The sequence below is a fragment of the Lampetra fluviatilis genome, chromosome 2 (assembly GCF_964198595.1).
Source record: "Lampetra fluviatilis chromosome 2, kcLamFluv1.1, whole genome shotgun sequence".
Taxonomy (NCBI): Eukaryota; Metazoa; Chordata; class Hyperoartia; order Petromyzontiformes; family Petromyzontidae; genus Lampetra; species Lampetra fluviatilis.
In genome coordinates this window covers 25,569,572-25,592,513 of record NC_136276.1, presented here as the reverse complement: position 1 = coordinate 25,592,513, position 22,942 = coordinate 25,569,572, and the positions used below count along the sequence as shown (strand labels likewise).

The 22,942-nt window shown below is 52.0% G+C and overlaps 1 protein-coding gene across 4 annotated transcripts in view; it reads left to right on the top strand.

Moving 5' to 3' along the window:
* Positions 1–10,719: 10,719 nt before the first annotated feature.
* LOC144944586 (CUB and sushi domain-containing protein 1-like) overlaps positions 10,720–22,942 on the top strand; it is a 785,462-nt gene continuing 773,239 nt past the window's right edge. For 3 of the 4 annotated variants that reach the window (XM_078872887.1, XM_078872877.1, XM_078872896.1), the window contains exon 1: positions 11,418–12,068. In XM_078872887.1, the coding sequence (XP_078729013.1) occupies positions 11,450–12,068 (619 nt within the window). In that variant the 5' untranslated portion in view covers positions 11,418–11,449. Of the gene's footprint in view, positions 12,069–22,942 lie in introns of all 4 variants that reach the window. The other variant, XM_078872870.1, reaches the window with a different exon arrangement.

The following is a 22,942-nucleotide window of genomic DNA, read 5'->3' as shown; positions in this document are numbered from 1 at the left end:
CTTTGTCTGAGAGGTGCTAAATTGCTGCAGATTTATATTTGGGGCGGTGTGGCAATTTGTGGTCCATCGCACAAGAGGAGAGTTTGATTTCCACTTGCATATCAAGTATTCGCATCCTCCGTGGTTTGTGCTGATACCGGTATGCAGGAGGCTGTTGGTTCGATCCCGACCCTGACGCGTGCTACTGTATATTTTAAGTTTGCACGTCTCTCTCACCGTGGTCGTGCGGGGTTTTGTCCGAGTCCTCCGGGTTTTTCCCTCCACATTAAAAAACAACATAATGAGTTTAGCGTATTTGGCTGCTGTAATCGCGCGCGGTTTCAGATGCGCGTCTGCGGCCGTCCGAACGCTCTTCCTGCCGATATTAGGAAGCAATTGGCGCTGTGCACTTTTAAATTTTGAAGAATAAAAAACGACTTTCTTTAGAACTGCTTTTTTGTGTTTAGTTTGTTGTATGTATGTGGAACTGATTTTGCACCGTACGTAGCCAACCGTGCTAACCGGAGGAAAGAGCCTCCGCTTGGCGGGAGACGTGGACAAATCGCCTGCCACTGGGATGAACAACGCGCGGCCTCGACCGTGAACTCTCGTGAACGGGAAGAGCCGCGGACATCCCCTCGTGTCGTGGACCCCTCGGGTCAACAGCTCCTAAATAATCCAGCAGCTTCCTCCTCCTCCTCCGCACCGCCTCAGCACCCGGGAGTACTGTATTACCATTATTCACATTAATTGGCCACGCAAGGCATTGGCACAGTACGTGTGTATTTGCATGCGCATTTAGATGCGGCCAAATGAATACGCGTACCGCGTGTACGCAGTAAAAAAAATCGAACGCGAATGGGACTGCATCGACGGTATTTAGATTCTAAAAAATTGTTGCATTTCCTTTGGAAGCCTTTAACACTTGAAGATCGCCTCTCCTGGTGTCTGCTGGGGCGTCTCCGGGTAGCGGCGCGTCTGATGTCCTGCATCAGGCGTCTCATTAACAGGAACTCCATCGAGTGTCAAGACCGCAGGTTCACTCCGGCAGTTCAGCGCGTTTTGTAACGGTCCCAAACTGCATCACTCCTCACCGCGAGCTGCGCCGTCTGTGTGTCCCCCCACCCCGCCCCCCCCTACGGGTTATTCCCAGATGATGGATCCTCATCTGGAAGTCACACTTGCAAGGATTTCTGTCGGTGTTGTCGTTGTTTTTATAGGCACTCAAAATAACTGTAGTGGTACCGGGGGCTACTGCATCAGAGCCAGGAATGTTGCTCGAAAATTGGTGAAACACATCGAGGTGCTGTGACCTTGGGTTACTTTTCTTTCGCTGCTGTGCATTCGAGGGTTGCAAGCGCTATAATATTGATTGTCCACGCGGTGTTGATTTTTCGCTGCTATCGCCACACGCTCATGTATATGCACATATGCACCTTATGGCGGGACCCCGGGGTCCCATACGCCCCCTGCTCTCACATAAACATTATATTTTTCATGTAAACAAAAACTTTGCTCTTTTTCACCAATGGGTTTGAAGGATGGTGGCAAGTGTTGTCTTGTTAACTGAAAACTACTTACCTGCAGTATCTCTATTAAATACACTGTCGAAAAAATACTGTACACCCCTCTGTCAATCATCGTATTTCTCAGTGTGGATTTGTGAACACACTTTGTAAAAAGTACATAAAATAGTACGAGTTTTCAATTCGCTGTTCATATGGTAACAAGCTTTTATACCAATGTTATTCTACAGAGTAGTGGGTCGCCACTCCTCTTATCCGCATTGATACGAGGATATGTGGGGACTATGGCTTAACCGCAAAAAAAACTATCTAAACAGATGCATACGGACAAGAGAAGTATTATCAAACAGGAGGAATTAACGGTGCAACGCATCTCATCTGTTAAATATTTGCAGGTAATAGGATTGTCATCGATTGATCCTGTGGCTGCAGACATTGGTAGGTCACAAACAATAATGAAGATAAGAGAGCAGTTTCACTGTATTATTATGCATCGCGTGATGACAAATACAGGACTTAAGTCGTGTAGGCAGTTCGAGCAGCTTTGGATGAGACTTATGATCCTGCCCATACCCGAGCATGGAGTGCATTCGCTTGTTCAGCTCTCCTGCGCATTCGTCCTCGCTGCTGCTGCGCTTGGACACCACGTGACAACAGAACGATCCGCGCCACGTGGGTCGCGGCGTTTATGTGCGCGGTAGGACGGAGTCGCCAAAAATAAATACATTAATGACGATTTTGACTTAAGTTTATTCGGGACCCCGGGGTCCCGCCATAAGGTTCATTTGCGTATGCAATGTAAGCAATGTAAACAAACATATCTATTTTTTAACGACGAAATCATTAGGCGATGTCCCTGAGTGCTGCTCTGCAATTACTCTCTGACACCACTGCTCGCAAAAGAGCCTCCACTGGAAGGAGCTCACGGGAATCCTGTGTTGTAGTTGGGCCCACACTTCTCGCCTGGCAAGACGCCTTGGTAGAGGTGGGAGGACCTGGGTCGTATTATCCAATGGGCACAGCCAGCACAGTAGGAACTGTGCCTAGGGCCTACAAAAACACATTTTTTTCCCCATGTTTAATTTGTTTGTATGATAAAAAATGTAACCAAGATATCTTACTATTTGGTTCTTTCAGTAAAGTCACGTAGAAAAAAACAAAATTTAAGTGACTTTACCGAAAGAACCAAAGAGTAATTCCTGCAGTTACGAAAGCTCCAATCAAGATATCTTCTTGAATAAAAAAAATTCTAGCAAGGATAAGCCGCAGTTTATATACAAAGAGGCAACGCCATATCAATGGCAATGTTTTTTTTTACTTCATCAGGTGAGAGAAAAATTAACGCCGGTGATGGACTTTTCGAGAGTCTTTTCAACTGTAGAAAGTTATCACTGAAGTCCCGAGGACCTACAAGAACCTTAATCCGACCCTGGGGGGGGGGGGGGAGAGTTACCCACACTTTACCCCGCCACAGACGACTAGCTGCGGCGTTATCCGGTTTCTACGCTGCGTGGGTGGACAGAGGCGGTTGGGGAATGGGGAATCCTGCATAGTCGCCTTAACGGCCCTTCAGTGAGATTGGACCGACGATATTTGCGAGAAAGAAAAAAAAATCCTGGATCAAAATAATAGCTGGACTCGTTTGGCACGAACGTGCGCTGTGCTTTTGGCTACGACAGATTACTCTCAATCCAAACGGTGTACGGGCCAGAACACACACATTGACGACAGAGCATTGGGCGGCGTAATGGAGACATCGTCACGCACCCTCAGAAATCGGAAGAGGGCGAGAGGGACACAACTACACGGCGCGATTGACTCCAAGAAGGTCGAATGCCTCACCACGCAGCACGTGGCTCGAGGGCTGAGGTCCGTAGCAGGAGCGTGTTTAGGAGTCGGAGGTGGGGGGGCGGTGTAATCCAGAGGCCCTCACAGGCCCATCTAGTACGAATGTGACTTCGACACTTCTCTAAAACTACCGTCGTCCAAACTTAACACGAGTGACTTCAGTACAGGATTTGAATTTTGCGGATGAGGCTCGTTGTCATCCTGGTCGTGGATTCGATCCCGACCCTGACGCTGCTGTATATTTGGATTTCGCGGTGTCTCCGGGTCTTCCGTTTTTTTACCCTCCACATTTAGAATCAACATAATGTGTCTAGAGCATTTATTTGGCTGCTATAAATGTTCGCATTAAAAGCCACTTCGTTGAGCTATCATTTGTGATAGCCAGGTCGCTTCTGAAAAAGAGCTATATAGCTCAGTGGGCCTTACCTGGTAAAAAAAAATAAAAGTTTAAATAGTTTACAACCTGAAACCCAGTTGAGACAAAGGTGATGCCCCTTGTCCTGCTCCGACAGCTGTTGAGCTTCTTCATCTCCGAACCTCCCTGCGTGAAAATGTCACACGCACCTCGGGCCACGCACCACGCCAGCTCCGTAGCCTGCAACGCGTGCCAAACGCACGACTCCCAGAGATGACCTCTGGCACACGCGCGTGGCCCCCGATGAATTAGAGCAGTCGCTGCTTCTCTCGCCGCTGCTTCGTACCACGCTGGAGGGCTCGCACAGGCCACCCCATACTCGTGAACTGACAACTCTGTTCCGCGTGCACAACGCGCGTCGTTATGCGTGTATGTGTCGTGACATGGAATCGGTCACTTAGCAGCATAGCGCTTGTCGCTGGCAGGGAAGGGGATCTGCAGCTACAGCAGCCCTGACTGACAGCAGGTCACGTGATATACCAGAGAGATGGGTGTAGGGGAAAGGTTACAGAAGGGACACATGAGGGAAGCCCAGGAACCCGCTAGTAGGTTCTAGAAAGGGGGCTTCGCCATGGCGGAGCGAGGCCACGCTGGGAGGATAAAAGGGGACCCCGAGCGGGAGCTTGGGGCTGTCGTTTGGAGTGGGATCCCCTCGTCGTGCTGCTGGAGTCTTCGTCGCCGTCTGCGTCTTCATCTTCTCGGCGTCGTTTGCCAGGCAGTCTGCCAGCTGTCCACACTGGGAGCTGTAGTTACCTCTTGTGAACTGTGAAGCTGTGTTTCTGAGTCAGTCACCTTATATATATGTATGTTGAACTTCTTTCGCACCGTCAATAGCCAACCATGCTAATCGGAGGTGCGAGGAGGGGGGGGGAATACAAACTGAACACAAAATGCAGTTTTGTAAGAAATGAGTTTTCAATTTGGTTGATTTAAAAGTACATAGATTTATTGGCTTCCTAATATCGGCAGAGCGTTCCAGACGGCCGCAGAAACGCATATGAAAAAGCAAGTGATCGTCTTTGTTCCATGGCCAGCCAAGAAAGAAGCAGGACTGGAATGGTGCTGCAACCGCTCCCAACCAAGAACCACCATCGCCGCTTTGTGCAACAGGGGCTTGTCACCGCGCACTTCAAACGTACAATGGACACCGTCCCAACGTCGCCACAGAGTGACTCACAAGCACGCACACGAATACCTGAGCTGTACCCGCCGACTTGGTTAGATCGCGTAAATATAAGTACTCTGGCTGTCGCCTGATGAGGCTGGTTGTAATTACCGGTGAAAAGTCGTCCTCGAATTGTAAATGTTGTGGGTTTACTCTCCAATACAGCGGTGTGCTGAACTAGTAACGAATTGGCGCGTTTTGTTTACGTGACAAATCTTACTAATTGGCTGTGTCGGGTGGTGGCGGGTCTAACGACACATTTATAATCATGCGATCTAACCCAAACAAAGCCTCTGTTTTTGAATATCGCTATGAGTTACCCAGCAACCGCCATGTGGTATTACATTATTCATAGAGGGCGCTGATGGAACGGCAGGTCAACCCAAGTCGGCATGGTCTGTCACCAGGCAAGAACAGCAAAAAGAGACGATACACCCAGGATGCCCTCAAGTGCACTCATGAACAACGTAACAAAGTTACTGTGCGAGCACACTGCATGACCCACATGCCTTACGGCCTTAATTGTTACGATTGTCCTATCGATTAGCGTTGCCTATGTGACCAGATCGCCCGGAATGCACCCCTCCGTCGCCAGATCTCGGAAGCTAAGCAGACCTGTGCAGTGTTGTGATGGGTGACCACCAAAGCCAAAGATCCATCCCCTCCATCACCCCCGTATAGCCTCGTGAGTATACCTGATCTGTCGACAACAACAAGACAGATAATTTAATGGGGCTTGCGGGCCCCGTGTCGGGCAGCAGAGGGCACCGCATCAAAATCCATCCGAGTAGAGGAACTCCTCTACTTATGAACATTCGACTTAGGAACTTTCAGAGATACGAACAAACCTCTTCATGTGTGCAATTGCCTGTTCAGACCGAGAGTCGTAAGTTCAATCGCCGTGCAATAAAAGGCGGTGGTGGCATCCACATCTGCAGAACATGAAGAATCAGGGGCATCTACATCTTCAGGAGATTATACAACTTTTAAAGCCATTCCCCGTGTTTAGTGCACACGCCGTACAACATGTTTGGAATCGACAGACGAAAAAGCAAACAAATCGACTTACGAAAGGACCTCTGGAACCTAACTCGTTCGTGAGTAGAGGACCCAGCTACTTGTCCGCGTCTCCAGCTCTCGCCAATCTGCACTGACCACCAGCGTGGTGAGGTGTGGTCGAATAGCCCCAAGGGGCCGACACAATGCGCCGAAGGCATTTCACGTCGGAGTCCATTTTTTCGAACGGGTCTGTGAATAATTACATCCGAGTTGCTTTATTTTCAAAATGCACCCAAACATTCCTCTCTGCTGTGGCATCAAGGAGGGCAGCCTCCTCTCGCGGCTGCCATGACAGCGCTCTCAGCCACGGACTAATCGTTGTTGGGGCTCTTTGGCGCCTTGGGCTTGTGGGGCCAACTGAGAGTGCTTCTCGAATCCACTGCCGGATGGTGGTCGACTCCGTCGTCCCGTCGATGATATCCTTTGGCGACCGCGCGAAGTGTGCTCGAGGATACTTCACCACGCGATGGTCAAATGAGGGCTGGTGAAGATGGCAACGCGGCAGGGCAGTCACGCTCGCGGCCTCACAGGAGGGCGTTTCGATTGCCCTGATTTTTTTGTTCGTCATTTGCCTTTTATAAATTCATAAACAAACTCCGATCTCGTGTTCACAGCCTCGGGGTGCAGAGCAAAGAGGGCGCGGAATATCTTCTGCAAAAAAAAGATGTCAACTAACAATAGATGTCCGTTGTAATGTATGACTATATTACACCCCCCCCCCCCCCATTCCACCCCTCTCGTCGTCACAGTGGCATCATCACATTTACCCCCTCTGCTTAAGACCGAAACAGAAGGAATTCTCCACAATTCTGGCTGTCGCCTGATGATGCTGGTTGTTGTAATCACCAGCGAAACGTCACAGTGCACAAATTGTAAATGGTGTTGGTTTACTCTGCAATACACCGGTGTGCTGAACTCGTAACAAACCTTACTGATTGGTTGTGTCAGGTGGTGGTGGGTTTAACGACACATTTATATTTACACGATCTGACACAAAAAGAAAACTCCTGTGATATATCTCAGTAGCACTTTAGTGTTGAGCGTGACGAGCGGTGGCGCAGTAGTTAGCACACTGCGCGACGAACCCAGAAACCCTCGTTCGATTCCCGACCATGGCTATCTGCATTGGCGAGTGATGTCATCACCAGCCACCAGCCCCCCCCCCCCCGCTGACCTTTAACCCAACCAGCACTGAAGACGGTGGTCAAACAACCCCCATAACTGACCACGATGGCTGAGCAGGCCTTCCATCATCCAGCAGTGGATTTACAAAGAGCTGGACGTCATAATTATTATAAAGCCGAATATATCCTCCAGACAGCAGGTGTCGCTCTAATACCTGGGATCGTGGACGGAAAATAAGGAAGGGCCAGCCCTGCAAACCAATCCAACGCCTCTGCAGATCCGTCATATTCACCGTAATATTCCATCCCAATTTAAGTGTTTTAATTGCAATAGCGTGTTCGGACATGAAGAAATAACAGCTTGTTCCTAATTACAACCTTAAGATTCCGTGCGCAAAGCTCGCCCCTACAAAAGGAAAACTCCAACTGTGCCAGTCGTTTTTTACGATTCGACATATGGCACAGAATGATGCTCGTAGACATTTGCAAAGGTCGGCAGTAGGTCTGCGAATATGTGAACGTGTTAAATCTCAAATAAATAAATAAATGACACGTTAAAAATTACCCAAAAGCGAACTTCGCGCCGGCGTTTTCAACTGAAACTTCGTGCCACGGCTTTGCTGCAACGCAAGCGAATGGGCAGCAGCAGTAGCCATGATCAATCCACTGCTAAATGAAGGCGTCGTCCCAAGCGTAATGACAGAGAGGCAGCCCAAGGCACGGGGGCGAGGGGAAGCCAGCTCGACTGCAAGGGCTCGATGCTCGAGGGGTTTCGCAGGATCGTCGTGATCGATAGCGACGGCTTAAAGACTCCCCTCCATCCAGCAGTGGACTGGTCATGGCTGCTGCAGCTGCTGCTATTAAATGGGAACACTGCCCAGGCATGATAGCAAGGCGGTGACGAGGTGCGGGGCTAGGGATTACTGAGTCACTCGCAGCAGGAGCCAGCAGCTGCAGCAGCAGCAGCGAGTGATGATCTCGCCACAGATTGTCCACCGATGCAATTTGTGCGGGGGGGGTATTTGGGAGCGGGGGGGGGAGACGAAAACTTCCCGACGTCTCAGTCGCGAGTAACCTCGGGGCTACGGCACACGGCGGAGTTTTCCTTTGCGCGTCTCAACGCCGTCCGCCCGTCACTGCGATGTCCGCACGGTTAGCGACTGCCCCGAAGCCGCCGCCGGCGGCGAGCTGAGTTCGATTCCCAGTCACGGCCATCACCGGTGCTGCCCCCCCACCCCATCCCCCACCCCCTAGGTTGACTCGGCCTCAAATGGGTACCTGGTGCGATGGGTAAAAACTTCGCCACTCGGGGGACAAAGGTGGCCGGGCATGGTGGCGGCCACCCACACCCCCCCTCGTGTGCCGTGCTGGCCTTCATAGGTGCTGCGAGCTAAAAGCGCTTGCCGCAACAGTCTGTCCAGGCTATACGGGGAGGGGTAACTTTGTCTTTACTACCCGGGCTACGAGCATGGGGCCATGAGGGGCCAGAACCTCGTATCACCTACCACTGATGGTAGCCGTGACCGGGTATCTCGCCTCGGCATTCAGATTCGCATATTCAGCGCGCCAATTGCTGTGCCACTGCTCAAATGAGTGACAGTCGAGAGCGCCAACTGCCTGTTAGCGACGTGTCAATTGACCTGCGTGGACTACACACCCAGTACAGGGTAGTGTATTGTTCTACTAATATGTTCACAAATTATCACGGCGGTCGCATCCATACATCTCCGTAATATTTCCGATAAAACTAAATTGTAATCGTGTTTTACGATCAGTCTCGAATAATCTGCGCGAGCCGCCTTGCGCTGCAGGAGATTTCGTATTTAACATGATTACGTTTCCTTTCGATCTCTTGCGTGACAATTGTGGGGGGGGGGGGTAGCGGGGCTTTGTTGTTGCTGCTCTGATTTATTATTTTGTACCATCGCTGCAACTTTTTGTCTTCGTAATTTTGGTGACCCGGGTAAGTCTGGAATTTCTTCTTGTTTTCACGAGTTGCTCACCTGGTTAACACAATAACAATATCAACATTGGAACTTTCAGCGTGGTCCAACAGCTCTGGTCAACATTCATCTCAGCAGTGTCATGTCCAACGGAATGCATTCAAGTACTTCGATGTTATATTGTGACAATCGCAGAATCGTACGCTGTAGCGACATGCGCACCGTGTGCCTATGCAGCTCTCACAGGCCTACACACAAAGTATACGTGGTAGAGAACGCGTTCCTGTGTGCGTTTCGTGTTATTTGTTGTGCTAACATCCCACCAAATGCTGAGAATAGTGATCATCATCAGGCGTGGGCAGTTCACCGCTGGAGGAAGGCGCTTCCCAACTATCCTCTCACGACCCCGCGTCATCCTTTCTTCTACTTTGCACTCCTATCGTGTTGTCGTGCTGTTTGTTGCTGTGGCGTTCTTACCCGCCCCTATCGGCTGCCACATGTGAAAACGAGCTTCATAGCTCATCGGATTCCTTCAGAGTACACACGTAGATATGATTATGTTTTGACCTGGCGTCGTCTCTTTCTTGTCGCTGTGTCTCTGTTTTTGCCACGTGCCGTATCATCCCAATGGAGTCATTCGCGGGTGATTGCTTATTTTGATCTTCTCCAAATTTGGAGAAAAAAATTGTACCATGACTCCGGCACGGGATCTTTAACATCCACCGCGTAGCGGACAGCGCGTGGTATTATTATTATGTTAAAGAGGTGATACACCAGTGGGACTGTGTCGCTCGGCTGGCCTGGGAACGCCTGGAAATTCCCCAGGAAGAGCTAGAGTCTATGTATAGTAGTGTAGTGTATAGTGTAGTGTATAGTAGTGTAGTGTATAGTAGTGCAGTGTATAGTAGTGTATATTGTATAGTAGTGTAGTGTATAGTAGTGCAGTGCATAGTAGTGTATAGTGTATAGTAGTGTAGTGTATAGTAGTGTATAATAATGTATAGTAGTGTATAGTGGTATATAGTGTAGTAGTGTAGTGCTGAGTCTGTCGCCAGTGAAAGGGATGTCTGGACCGCCACTACTCAACAGGCTGCCGCCGCGACCCTCACCAGGACAAGCGCATTGAGATACGAATGAACGTAAGTTGTGATCGTTGGTGTCTTGTCGACCATCGTAAGGCACTACTACCACTACTACGGAAGCACAAGGTACGCCTGTCCATAAACATCCCATATTATACCATACATCCCAATAATCCTATGGAACTAATTCATACATTTACAGACACACACACACACGGACAATTAGGACAATAATTAGGGCGCTGAGATGGATGTAACTGGGTGCCCAAAACAATCCCCGGAACAGCGTTCTCGACTCTTCGGGCTCATCTGAAGCACTGGCGACAGCGTGGCTGTTGCGGCTCCTCATCTCGACACGGAGTGTTAAAGAGTCCGTGCCGTTGAGTTTTTTTCTTCTTCATAAAATCCCCGCATTCTCTTGCGCTTGGGCGAGAGCGCCACCACAGATACATTCCAAATCCGCCCTCACTCGTCTCTTTTGGCGCTGCGCTCGGCTCGCTAACCGATTTATTTTCCTCGCGCGCCTTCTAAAAGCCGCTCCGCCCCTGTGCTGCGAGGCGTCTCCTTCGCGCGAGTCGCACAGAGACTGCGCGCGCACTGACTGCGCGTGGATGCGCGCTGGCGGAGGAGTACCCACACTGGACCCCACCGGCGCCAGCCGTGCGCGCAGCGGCACCAGCAGCTGACGGGTTCGCTCTGAAGGGGCGGAGGCGGAGCGAGGGAGTCTGTGCCTGTCGCGTGTACCTCCTGTGTATTTGCGTGGTGCTGCTGTGCTTGCGCGACTCATCCAAGGCTCGAAGCTCGCAGCACCCAGAACGATCTCTCTCTCTCGCTCGCTCGCTCTCTTCCGGCCACTCAGAGGAGAGAGCAAACGCAGCGTGAGGCTCATGCCGGGGTGTGCGGTGGTGGTGGTGTGGGGAGCAGGAGGAGGAGGGCTGGTATGCGAAGAGTATAATGCCACAAATCGCACCGCTTTCGGAGAGCGGAGTGGCAGAGTGTTGGGCATAAATCAGGGGAGCTGAATTCCAGCAACATCGCACGCCGCTCCGCTAAGCCTGCCCACCGCTGCCGCAGACAGACAGCCTTACGCTCTCCTCCTTCCTTCACCCCCCCCCCCGCCTTCTGCCGTCTCTCTGCTGCTCCACCGTACCCGTATTTCGCGTCACCCGTCAGCTGCCAGCGCGGGGAGCGATGGGGGAGATGCCGTTACGCAACCCCGGTGACGACGAGGAGTCCATCTCCACGAGAATCGTACGGACTCCGCGAGACCGCACCGCAGCAGCCACAGCGGCTATCATCGCCGCTGACATGGCCCCGGGGGCTGCATCGCCGCAGCCACCGCCGCCGCTGCCGCCGCCTCGGCTGCCAGCCCCTGCCCACAACCACGAGGGTGAAGGAGAGGGCATCGAGTCGCCCGGGTCGCCGGACACCCCGTGGGGGAGGTCCCGGCGCGGCAGGGCGCCCGCGACCCCGCGCGCCAGCGCCCCGGGGGCTCATCCGCGCGGCGCTGTTTCGGCCGAGACTCACGCGGTGATGGGCGAGCGGTCCGCCGGGCGCAACAGCAGCGATGCCGAGCCCCTGTCTGCGACCACACGAAGCCGTGCTGGCAGTCGTGATGGCTGTGATGATGGTGATTATGGTGGTGGTGTTGATGATTCAACGAGCAACGCCACTTCGTGCCAGGATGATGGGAGCGTCAGTCGCTCGCCTGTCGGGACGCCTGTAAACCGCGGCTGCGCTTCGCGGCAGGAAGCACCGCGGTGGTCCACCTCCTCCTCCTGCTCTACCTCCTCCTGCTCCACCTCCTCCTCGTCCACGACGGGAGCCGCGCCGCCGCCACGCGGAGCCAGCTCCACCTGCGCCATGCCCTGCGTGCTCTGGCACTTTGCCCTTCTCGTCCTGCTCGCCTGCACGGGCAGCGCGCGAGGTACGACTCTCGCACCGCGGCTCGCTCCGCTGTGCCTGCAACTTGCAGCCCGTAGCGTGGCGACACCACTGGCGACTGCGTGGCCGCTGTTTTGTTTTTTTTTCTTCTCGACACGACACCGGCTCGTGATTGAAGGACCTCGCTGTTACGCAGTGAGCGCGTTGCGGGATAATTGCAGTTTAGGTGACGGGTTTTTTTTTTAGTAGGCACACGGTATAATACCGTTTCCAATGTTGTAACACAAATAACACGGACTCTCTCTCTCTCTCTGTTTCTCCTAAAGCCCTCTCGTCGTGACTAGCAGACATCGACGTTGGCATTTAGCTCCTGAACAGATTGCTGCCATAAGCAAGGGTAGAATGCTGCCTGTTTGTGGCACTGTTATCGCACGATCGTCGTGCTAATGCATCGTGCATCCAACGTACACTTAAGCAAGGTTGGCCACGTACGGTGCGAAACGTTACGGACTGTGGGGGCACGTGCTGTCAGCCACTAGTTATTAATTTCCGCAAGGACGCACGAGAGAGAGAGAGAGTGGATGGTGGGTGGCGTCGTCAGCACCACGCCCGGCCGTCTTTGTCTCTCCACTGTTTAGAGATCGCGTCCTTGAGCGAGGCACATAACCGATATCAAGCTCAATTTTTGCGGAGTTGCTAACCCAATGCGCTAACCGTTGCGCCACCGCTCCACCCACCCACACGCATTCAACACACGACAGCGCGATACTTACGCACGCACCAAAGGCACACAGAGGGGGACACGTGCGCGCCGATGCTCTGTGACCGTCATTTTCGTCGCACTCCTCGCCTCCAATTGCGGAGGTCCCACCGGGTCCCGGGTGACGTCCCGTGGACACGGCGGCTCCAGCGCGGGCGGCCGCGTGCCCGTGACCGCGGTGCCGTCGGGATGCATCCACGCGTGCATTTAAAAAGGATGATAACAACAAACAACAACAACAATGTGTCGTTACACGTGCACACACGTAAATGGAACGCTACTAACACGTCGACGACAATCAGTGGCGTAGCTATTGGGTTGTGCAGGCGGTTAAACTGCGCCCGGACCTAAGGGCCTCGTTTGGCCCCCAGGTGCCCCGGATTCAAAGCGAGGGGTGGTTGGGGTGTGGGGATTTACAGCCATGCCCCAAAGTGCGAGCACGCGACGCAACGCCACTGATTGATATGGGGACACGTGGCCATGCGGGACTGGAAATAAAGTCACGGATGATTTAAACGCGCGCAGGTGAGCTGAGCGGGGTACCTGCTCGCCAGGTGTGTGGGCGCTCTGGTTGTGTGTACAACTGTGTGTGTGTGTACACCTGTGTGTGTGTACACCTGTGTGTGATTGTGTACACCTGTGTGTGTACAACTGTGTAATTATGTACACATGTGTGTGATTGTGTACACCTGTGTGTGTGTACACCTGTGTGTGTGTACAACTGTGTGTGTGTACACCTGTATGTGTGTGTGTACACCTGTGCGTATCTATGGGGAGAGCGGTAGGGGTAGCAGTTAGCGCGCTGCGCTACGAACCCGGCGAACCAAGGTTATATTCCCACTCACGGTATAACACGAGTGACAATTACCTGAACCAGTCGTGGGCCTTACCTAGGTCGACTCAGCCTCAAACGATTACTTGGTGCGGCGTTTCAACATCACCACCAGGGAGACAAAGGCGGCCCGGCGTGGTGCTGACCCCCCGCCCCCCACACAGGTGCTGCTACTCGCTAACAGCACCTGCCCCAACAGTCTGTTCAAGGCGACGCGGGGGCGGGATGTTTATCTTGGCTCGCGTGTGCGTACATCTGTGCGTGCGTGTCGCGATGAGCTGTGACTTGCCGTGACCCGCGCGTGTCAACGACACCGCGGCGCAGTTGAGCCGCGCGGAATAAACTTTCAGCGCACGTCCGCGAGCACTGAAAACGCGAAACAAATGGACCCATTGTTGTGTAGAGCGACCGTGGCGTTGCTACGTAGTACCATTGCCAAACGCGCATTGTCTTCCTGCCAATGGCGAACTCGTGTGGCTCCCCCCCCCCCCACGCATCTCCTCCACCGGCGTACCATGCGGGTGGACTCACCGAGCCTCCACTAGGTCGACTCGGAGTTAAACGGTAGGGCATGAAACCATCAGCGCTGGGCGTGCGTGCTGCTGGTTACCAGCACCACCACCAGCACCGCGCTGTCCGCGAGCCGTGCCGCTCACAGCACTTGCCCCAACAGCCTCTGTCGGATACCCGCGGGGGGGGGGGGTGCGGGGGGCGATCTTTGTCTTTAATTAATTTGTGTTTGCAGTCGTCTGGTACATTCAACAGTATACATTTATCACAATGGGTGTTTAAGTATGCATTATTATGATGAATACGCCGTGTAGCGCCTGTGTCTACACAACGCGCGTGTGTGTGTGTCGAGGTCTGTTATGCCAGGAGGGATGTGAAGCTTACACGAGTGAGCGTGCCTGTTTTCATTTGTTTGTCTTGTCCGTCTGTAGCTGCTAATGCGTTAAAGCAGCACCGCTCCCGTCTCTCTGAATTTGCATGCGGCGCCTCCGCTGTGATGCACGCGTGCGGTGTGGTTGGTGGGGTACATCTCGGGAGAGAGCGGAACGCGATCAATAGGTGGTGGCAGGCGTCGCTCTTGAAACTCCTGGAGTTGTACACGTGTTTGTATGTATTGTGTTTGTGTGTGTTGTGGTTGTGTATGTTTGTGTGTGTTGTGGTTGTGTATGTTGTGTGTGTGTTGTGGTTGTGTATGTTATGTGTGTGTTGTGGTTGTGTATGTTGTGTGTGTGTTATGTTTGTGTGTGTTGTGTTTGTGTGTGTTGTGTGTGTGTGGCTTCTAGTTGTTGTGCTGCAGGCGAACACGTGTTCGGTGTGAGTTCGCGTTCCACTCGGATCATATCGGGGCTGGCTCGTGATGCGTGTGCGTCTACGTTGGGGTGCCACGCTGGCGAGATGTTAACTACCTCGCTTGGTGTACAGGATATCGTGGGTTCGATCCCCACCCCGACGCCTGCTGTTTATTTGGAGTTTGAGTGTCTCCTCGTGGTCGTGTGGATTTTCTCTGGATCCTCCCTCCACATGTAGAAACACGCGTGTAGAGCTTGAGGGTGATATACATTGTCACATGATAAGCCACTTCCTTGGGCTATCATTTATGGCCAGGTCGATTCTGAAAAAGAGTGGACCTTACCTGGTAAAATAATGTATCGTTTCCAGTTCATTATGGTGCGCGAATGCGTTTCATTGTAATCATCATCATCATTAGCAGCCACGACAATCATAATCACCCATCATCAATCAATCACCTGATAGATGAAAGTGGTCAGCATCTCTCGCCACGATGTGACGTTAATAATCCACCAATAGCACCGTCACACGAACTAATTGCATCGCCGTTCGGTATGTGTGTGTGTGCGTGTGTGTATGTCTGTGTGTGTGTGCGTGTGTGTATATCTGTGTGTATGTCTGTGTGTATGTCTGTGTTTGTCTGTGTGTATGTCTGTGTGTTTTGCTGTGTTTGTGTGTGTGCGTGTGGTGTAGCTGTTAGCGCGCTGCGCTCCGAACCTGACTCTCCGAGTCCGATTCCCGCTCACAGCCAACACCAGTGCCGATTATCTGAACTGGTCATGGGCCTCTCCTAGGTCGACTCAGCCTTAATTGAGAACTTAGTGCAATGTGTAAACATCGTCACACAAAGGCGGCCGGGCGTGGTGCTGGCCACCCACCCGCTCGTGTGCCGTGCCGGCCTTCATAGGTGCTCGCTAACAGCACTTGCCCCGACAGTCTGTCACAGGTTGTTCTTGTTAACGACTGCGCGTGTGCGCTGTGTCACAGGCGGACTTGTCGCTGTGTCACCGCGCTGCAATTGCGCTGGAGGGGCGCGCGGTTTGCTCGCCGGCTCGCACGCGGCGCGGCCGATCTGCGATGGGAGTCTCGCGGTTGAGGCAGACGCCAGAGTGCGGGGCCGCGTATTTGGGAGGCGCCGGTGGTGTGCGGCCCGTTGCAGCCTCGCTACAAGTCTTTCGACAGCAGTGCACGGAGCAGATGCCCATGCGTGGCTGAAGGCATGGGTACGGCCTCTGTGGCTTTCGCCGACCCTGCCTTGCTCCGAGCGCCGATTGCTACAGATGTTAAAACCCGAAGCTGACGAGGTTTGCTGGAACGCGTGAGGTTGTACTTGTCTCGCCGCCTAGGCGCTGGCAACGTAATAACCAAGGTGAATGTTTCATTTTGCAGCACCCCGCTGGGGCTGGACAGCGACTTGCCGCTAAGCATGACAAATGATGTGGAGAGGATTGCATCCAAACAGCGGAGCAATTGCACCGAGCATTGGCGACAGCGAGTCGACTGTGGAGATTGTGTACTCTGGCAGCTTTCCTTCGGCTGAAATGATTGCCCCCCTGCCGAGATTATGTTTTGTTGGATGACACGCATGGGAATCGAATGCTTTATCACGTTATGTGGCAATGCGTGATACCCTTTGTATGTACGTGTGTGTATGTTGAACATTCTTTCGCGCCGCAACGTAGCCAACGGTGCTCGTCGGAGGTGCGGGGGAAGGACAGCAAACTAAACACAGCAGAAGGACAAGAAACTAAACACAGCAGCAGGAGGAGGGGTTCTCGATGAAAACCGGCGATGCGCCGTGCCCACCGTTTTTTTTGTTCGATGGCTGAGCCGAAAGCCGTTGCTGCTACTGCGAGGGTGACACGGGAGAGTTCGCGTGATGATGATGATGGCGATGATGGTGGTGGTTTATGCTCTTTGACGAGATCGGCAAGGTGATTGTGGTTGTTGCACGTCGCGGAGTAAGACCCCTCGTCCATCCAGCCTCTGCTCCACAAGCGCCTTCAAAGCATGCCACACACTACGTCCATTGCGCAGTCTCGCCAACATTTATTGATGAACTGACTCTGCATGCGACAACACAATCCCGAGAGGGTAAAAAACAGGACTGGAGGTTAGCGACGTCCTGGTTGTATTGCCAATAGACACACACATTGAGTTTACTGTTGCCATGTTCATGTTGCATTTTATGGATAAAACGACACCTTAGTTAATGACAGCGACTCTATATAAAGGATATATACAGGGTGTTCCAAAAGGATGGACACAATTTCAAAGCAGTATGTTTCCCGATGGCAACATGTTACAATTACACAAAAAGTTACAAACGGTTTTATTAGTTATCAACTTTTACTAGTGATTTTATAAATGTGCCCTCCACCTGCTGTAAGGACAACATCGAGACGATAGTTGAATTCGTCCCAAACGCCTCTCAAAGTGTCTTCTTCCACTGAAGTCACCGCTGCCGTGATTCTGTCTTTGAGGTCATCCAGATTAGTCGCTAATGGTGGCACAAAAACACGGTCTTTGACGTATGCCCACAAGAAAAAGTCGCAGGGTGCGATGATGTCTGGGGATCTTGGGGGCCAAGAGTGTAGCGCCAAGTCTTGGGGTCTCGTTGAGGCAGTGTGTCTTGCGAATGACTGAGGCTAGCGGCTGTTTGTGCGCTGGGAGAGGCATCTAGCGGTAATCATTTTAAACTCTATGCCCCGCCCTCTCTATGCCCCAGCCTTTCAAGTGGTAAGAGTTTCATTCATTGGAGGTTAGTGGTTGCAGAGATATAGCGATTTCAAATCGGGTCCATCTTTATAAACACCCTGTACACATAGCATTGGCCCTTCTTCATACACACGCGCAGATGCATCGTGTGCAGCAGCAGCAGCAGGTGATTTAAGCTCGCGATATGTGCATCAAAGAGATTTGTTTTTTTTAAATCGCATTAGCTGTGTTGCATGTAATGGGTTCACACGCAGGTAAATAGTTCACATTCGCGTGACCCCCCTCCCTCCCCCTCGACCAAATTAGTAAACAACAACAAAAATAATCAATTCTTGACTTGAACTCCGACCCTGAATTGCCAACCGCGCATTGAATAGCCGGACAGCTAAAATCGTTAATCCGACCCAGCTTCTTGCATCGCACTCCCAGTTTGACGTCAGGTTGCCATTTTAAATCAATTGGATGAAATGCGCCTTACAGCATGTAAATGATTGATATTATTATTTGTGAACGTACATCGCACCATTTTTTTTGGAAACCTTTAAATTGTACTGTGTCTGTTTGTGGCTAATATTACAATTTTAATTTGCGTTAATCCTGGTGTGCACGTGATCGTGCAGTGGTGGGGGGGGGGGGGATAAACCCCACAACGAGGTGGGCATGGAACGAAGGTCGTCTCCGATCGGGGTCTCATTCTCGCCAACAGTGGGGGATGAGTTAACGCGTTGAACATTTTGGAATTGAGATTATTGGGAGGGCACGTGTTGCATCTCTGTCAGTCACTGCTTGATGTTTGGATTATTCCAACGCCCTACCTGCCGTGACTGTAACCGTGTCGTCGTGATAATGAGAGTCACCCGGTGTCACGTGACACCCACTTCATACTCGGCAAATGTGTGATTGCAGATCGATCCGGACCAAATCTTGTTTGGATCAATCAATATACAAAACAAATCGGATCTGCAATTTCGTATTTGGACCTGATTTTCGTACCATTCCTTTTTTTTCGTTTATCTGAAAAGTGGGAGCTTAACCCCTTGACTCTGCCGGAGACTCAGAGGAGCATTGTTGCGGCAGTGACAGCTACTCCTGTGATGCACGTCCTGATGGATAAGCATGCGTGGCCAGGACACCGACGCGCTATTGGCCCCCTGAATGTCGCCTTTGCAAGGAAGCATATCGCCAAACCAAGCCGTCGCTGTCCCGTTGTCTGTTGCGGGTTTTGATTCGCTCACATGCGGCGACGCGGTCGGACGTGGGGCAACATTGTGTGTCTGTACTGTGTGTGTACTGTGTGTGTGTACTGTGTGCGTACTGTGTGTCTGTACTGTATGTGTGTACTGTGTGAGTGCTGCGTGTGTGTACTGCGTGTGAGTGCTGTGTGTGTGTACTGTGTGTGTATTGTGTGTGTGTACTGTGTGTATTGTGTGTCTGTACTGTGTGTGTGTACTGTGTGTGTGTACTGTGTGTGTATTGTGCGTGTACTGTGTGTGAGTGCGGCGTGTGTGTGTACTGTGTGTGTACTGTGTGTGTGTACTGTGTGGGTGCTGTGTGTCTGTACTGTGTGTACTGTGTGACTGTGTATGTGTGTACTGCGTGTGTGTACTGTGTGTGCTGTGTGTGTACTGCGTGTATACTGTGTGTATGTGTGTACTGTCTGTGTACTGCGTGTGTGTACTGCATGTGTGTAATGTGTACTGTGTGTCTACTGTGTCTGTACTGTGTGTGTACTGTGTGTGTGTACTGTGTGTACTGTGTGTGAGTACTGCGTGTGTGTACTGTGTGTGTGTACTGTATGTCTACTGTGTGCGTGTACTGTGTGTGTGTACTGTATGTGTGTACTGTGTGTGAGTGCTGCGTGTGTGTGTACTGTGTGTGTGTACTGTGTGTGCAGTGTGTGTGTACTGTTTGTGCAGTGTGTGTGTACTGTGTGTGTACTGTGTGTACTGTGTGTGCTGTGTGTGTACTATGTGTGCTATGTGTGTGCTGCGACGGTTTCCATCTTTTTGTTTTGGAAAGCATCTACCGCACGCAGCGAGGGGCAACTTTGTGCGGTTCCCAGCACTGGCACGGCCTGTTGAACAAGAGACGAGCAGACACTGCAGTGCTCATTTGAGCGGCGAACTATTTTGACTCTCGCTTGGGTTTCAATATTTATAGCATCACAAGGTTTTGGATTGGTGCGATGAATAATGCATCTCCACGAGTGACAGGACAGAATAGGAGTTTATTGCTTTTTTATTATTATTATTATTATTACCCACTGTCTCATCACAAGCGTAACTTTATGCATCTTCAATGAGGTGTGGGGGCGGGGGACCCAAAAAGAATGCCCAATGAAAGATGACATTAATGCCATCGCGGATGCTGCAGCCTTCCACAGTTTATAATCTCGTTCTTTGCCTTGGTTCTGCGCGAATGCACATCGTTTCTGTCCCAATCGCCTTTCAGTGCTGCAAATGCTGCCGCACAATGGAGTGGGACTTGCATGTGTAAGTAGTGGTGAGAAATTAGCACCCAATACGAGCCCGCCGGTAACAGGGGCTGCGGGTGGAGCCAACTCGGTGGAAGTTTGGGAGGCAGAAACGGGGAGCTCAGGTGAGTGCGGACAATGCCCTTTGTTTACATCCACAATCGAGATGTGTGGGTTAAATCGCGCGAATATGAATGTGTCGTTAAACCCGACACCACCCGACACAGTCAATTGACAAGGGTTTGTCTACCGAAACGAAACGTGCCAATTCGTTACTTGTTCAGTGCACCAGTGTGTTGGAGAGGTAAGGGGCAGTCCATAAATGACGTTTACGCACCTGGGGGGGGGGGGGGGGTCAGACATTTGTGACGATGTGTGACGAGGGGGGGAGGGGGTTTGAGAAATGTGACGTCACATCAAAATACAACTTCAAATAAATATAGACAACACGTTCTACTTAATTAAATAGACTTTTTAACATATGTTTTCACCTACAACATCAGAGTGCAGCGGCACATTAAATACGCACTACAATGACAATAGTTTAAAGCGATTTGAAGCATGTTTTATTTTTTTGGGGGGGGGAGAGCTTTGTGACGTCATATTTTAGGGGGGTGTCTGAGTTTTTTTGACGCCGTGTGACCACGGGGAGGAGGGGGGTCATGAATCGTTCAAAATCTCGTGACGTCATTTATGAACGGCCCCTAAACCCACTACAATATTAGCAACTTCGAGTGCCGTGTGACATTTCGCTGCTAATTACAACAACCAGCATCATCAGGAAGACAGCCAGAGTCGTGGAGACTTCCTCCTGCTTCGGCGTGAATGTTTTGGGTTTGAGTTAGAAGTGCGTGATTGGGTGCTTTGTGCGTACTGTAGTATGCATGTTGAACGTCTTTCGCACCGTGCGTAGCCAACCGTGATAATCGGAGGTTGCGGAGGTTGTGGTGGGGTGCGGGGCCAACAATCCAAGCACAAAAAATCAGTCGTGAAGAAAGAAGGTTTCGCGTGATTGTCATCATCATCGGTCGTGATCATTATCGGCTGTGCTCGATCCACTGCTGGACGAAGGCTGCCCCTCCCGCGACCCCGGGGAATGCGGCAAATCCCCCCAGCGCCGGCAGCTTCCGTGCTCGAAGGTGCTCGCGTTCACTCCTCGCCGCTCGCTTTCTCCTTTGACTCCTCCACTTCCCTTCGCGTGCGTGAAGTAGAAAAGCACTAAACAATTTATACATAAAACTATCGCCCAGGAAAATGTGCGCCGAAGAGCCCGTTACGAGCGAGAAAGCAGCCCAAGTGTGTCGTCAACGCAGCAGACATCGTGCGGATGCTGTGTCCGTGCAGGGAGGGGTCCCGTTGGGGGTTAGTGACACCTGCGGGAATTAAGAGCCTCCCCCCTTCGTGTCCCCTTCCTTCATCCGTCGCAATGACCCCGCAAGCGCGTTGCGGCGTGGCGACCTCCGCCTGCTTTCCTCACGGGCAACTCCCCTCGTGAGCCGCGTGGTGCGGTGAGGCGTGCTGCCTGCGTGTACGCGCCTACGTCGGAATTCTTTCGCACCGTACGTAGCCAACAGCGGCGATCGGAGGCACTGCGCCTGGCTGCCGTGGGGCGCCTGGAAGTGTCAGAAATGAGAGCGGCATCTTCTTCATCTTCGTCGTTTTTCCACCGCTGTTGCAATCATCTGACACCGTCTGGTTGGCGCTCCTCCTCTTCGCGCTGTATCCCCCCGGTCCCCTCTTGCGTCAGTCATCGTGGCGGCGGTCACTGGCGACGCAGGGCCAGCAACGGCAGCAGCAGACTGACAAAATAACAATCAGTATTAATGAGCAGGTGAGAGAGCCCATTGAGTCAACAACAATGGACGGCCGCTGTCACCGTCACTGACGGTGGCTGGGCACCGGTGCCAAAAGCAGCGATGACGAATGTCGTGATCGTCATCGGTCATCATCACCTACGATTACCTCCTGGATAAGGGGGTCAATTTATCCCCCCCCCCTCCGATGTCCACGTTCCCTTGCAATTGTCCGCGGACGGGCGCTGTGGATAATCGGATGGATGCAGCGACGCCTGCTTCCTCCCTACCCTTGCCCTCATCGCAGACAATGCGGGTGATAGGGAGACTTGATCTGTGGATGACGGGAAGAATCATGGATTAGCCAGACCACGTGGATGTTATTGGTCACTGATAAAAAAGAAACAAGCATGCAAAAGGGAAGCTCTACCGCATACCGAATCCCGGCTTATTTTAAAAAGCACGTTCAGACACTGGCATCGTTAAACATTCCTTTCGTGGGATATCTTTTGGTCTACTGAGCGGGCCAATTTTGCTACCTTGTGCTGGCCCAAAAAAAATAAAACTTTCTCACCACTGTTAGCACTGAGTCAGAGGTTGCCCGCTCGGCATTTCAAACTACAATCGTTTAGGGCCCAGCACCAGGGGGTGACATGCCCCACAATGCTCTCGGATCAATGGTCATCAGGGGCCCAGGGTGACGGTAATTGACGGGTTTGCTGGAGACTTTGTCGGCAGTTATGTAATAATTATGTTCACCCATCAACCCTGGTTGTGTCTCCGTCGCCCCCTTAGAAGACTGAAATGCTGGCTACCGCATATGTGCTGGTGACAATAGAGAAAGTTTATACTGGTAGGAACCTCCTGGTTAAACCAGCCCACAGGGGATTATTGTGTCCGTCGTGCAGTAAGGGGCTGGGTGGGGAGGGAGGGGCTGGATGAGGAGGGGAGGGTGGGGAGGGGCTGGGTGGGGAGGGTGGGAAGGGGCTGGGTGGGAGGGTGAGGAGGGGCTGGGTTGGTGGGGAGGGTGGGGAGGGGCTGG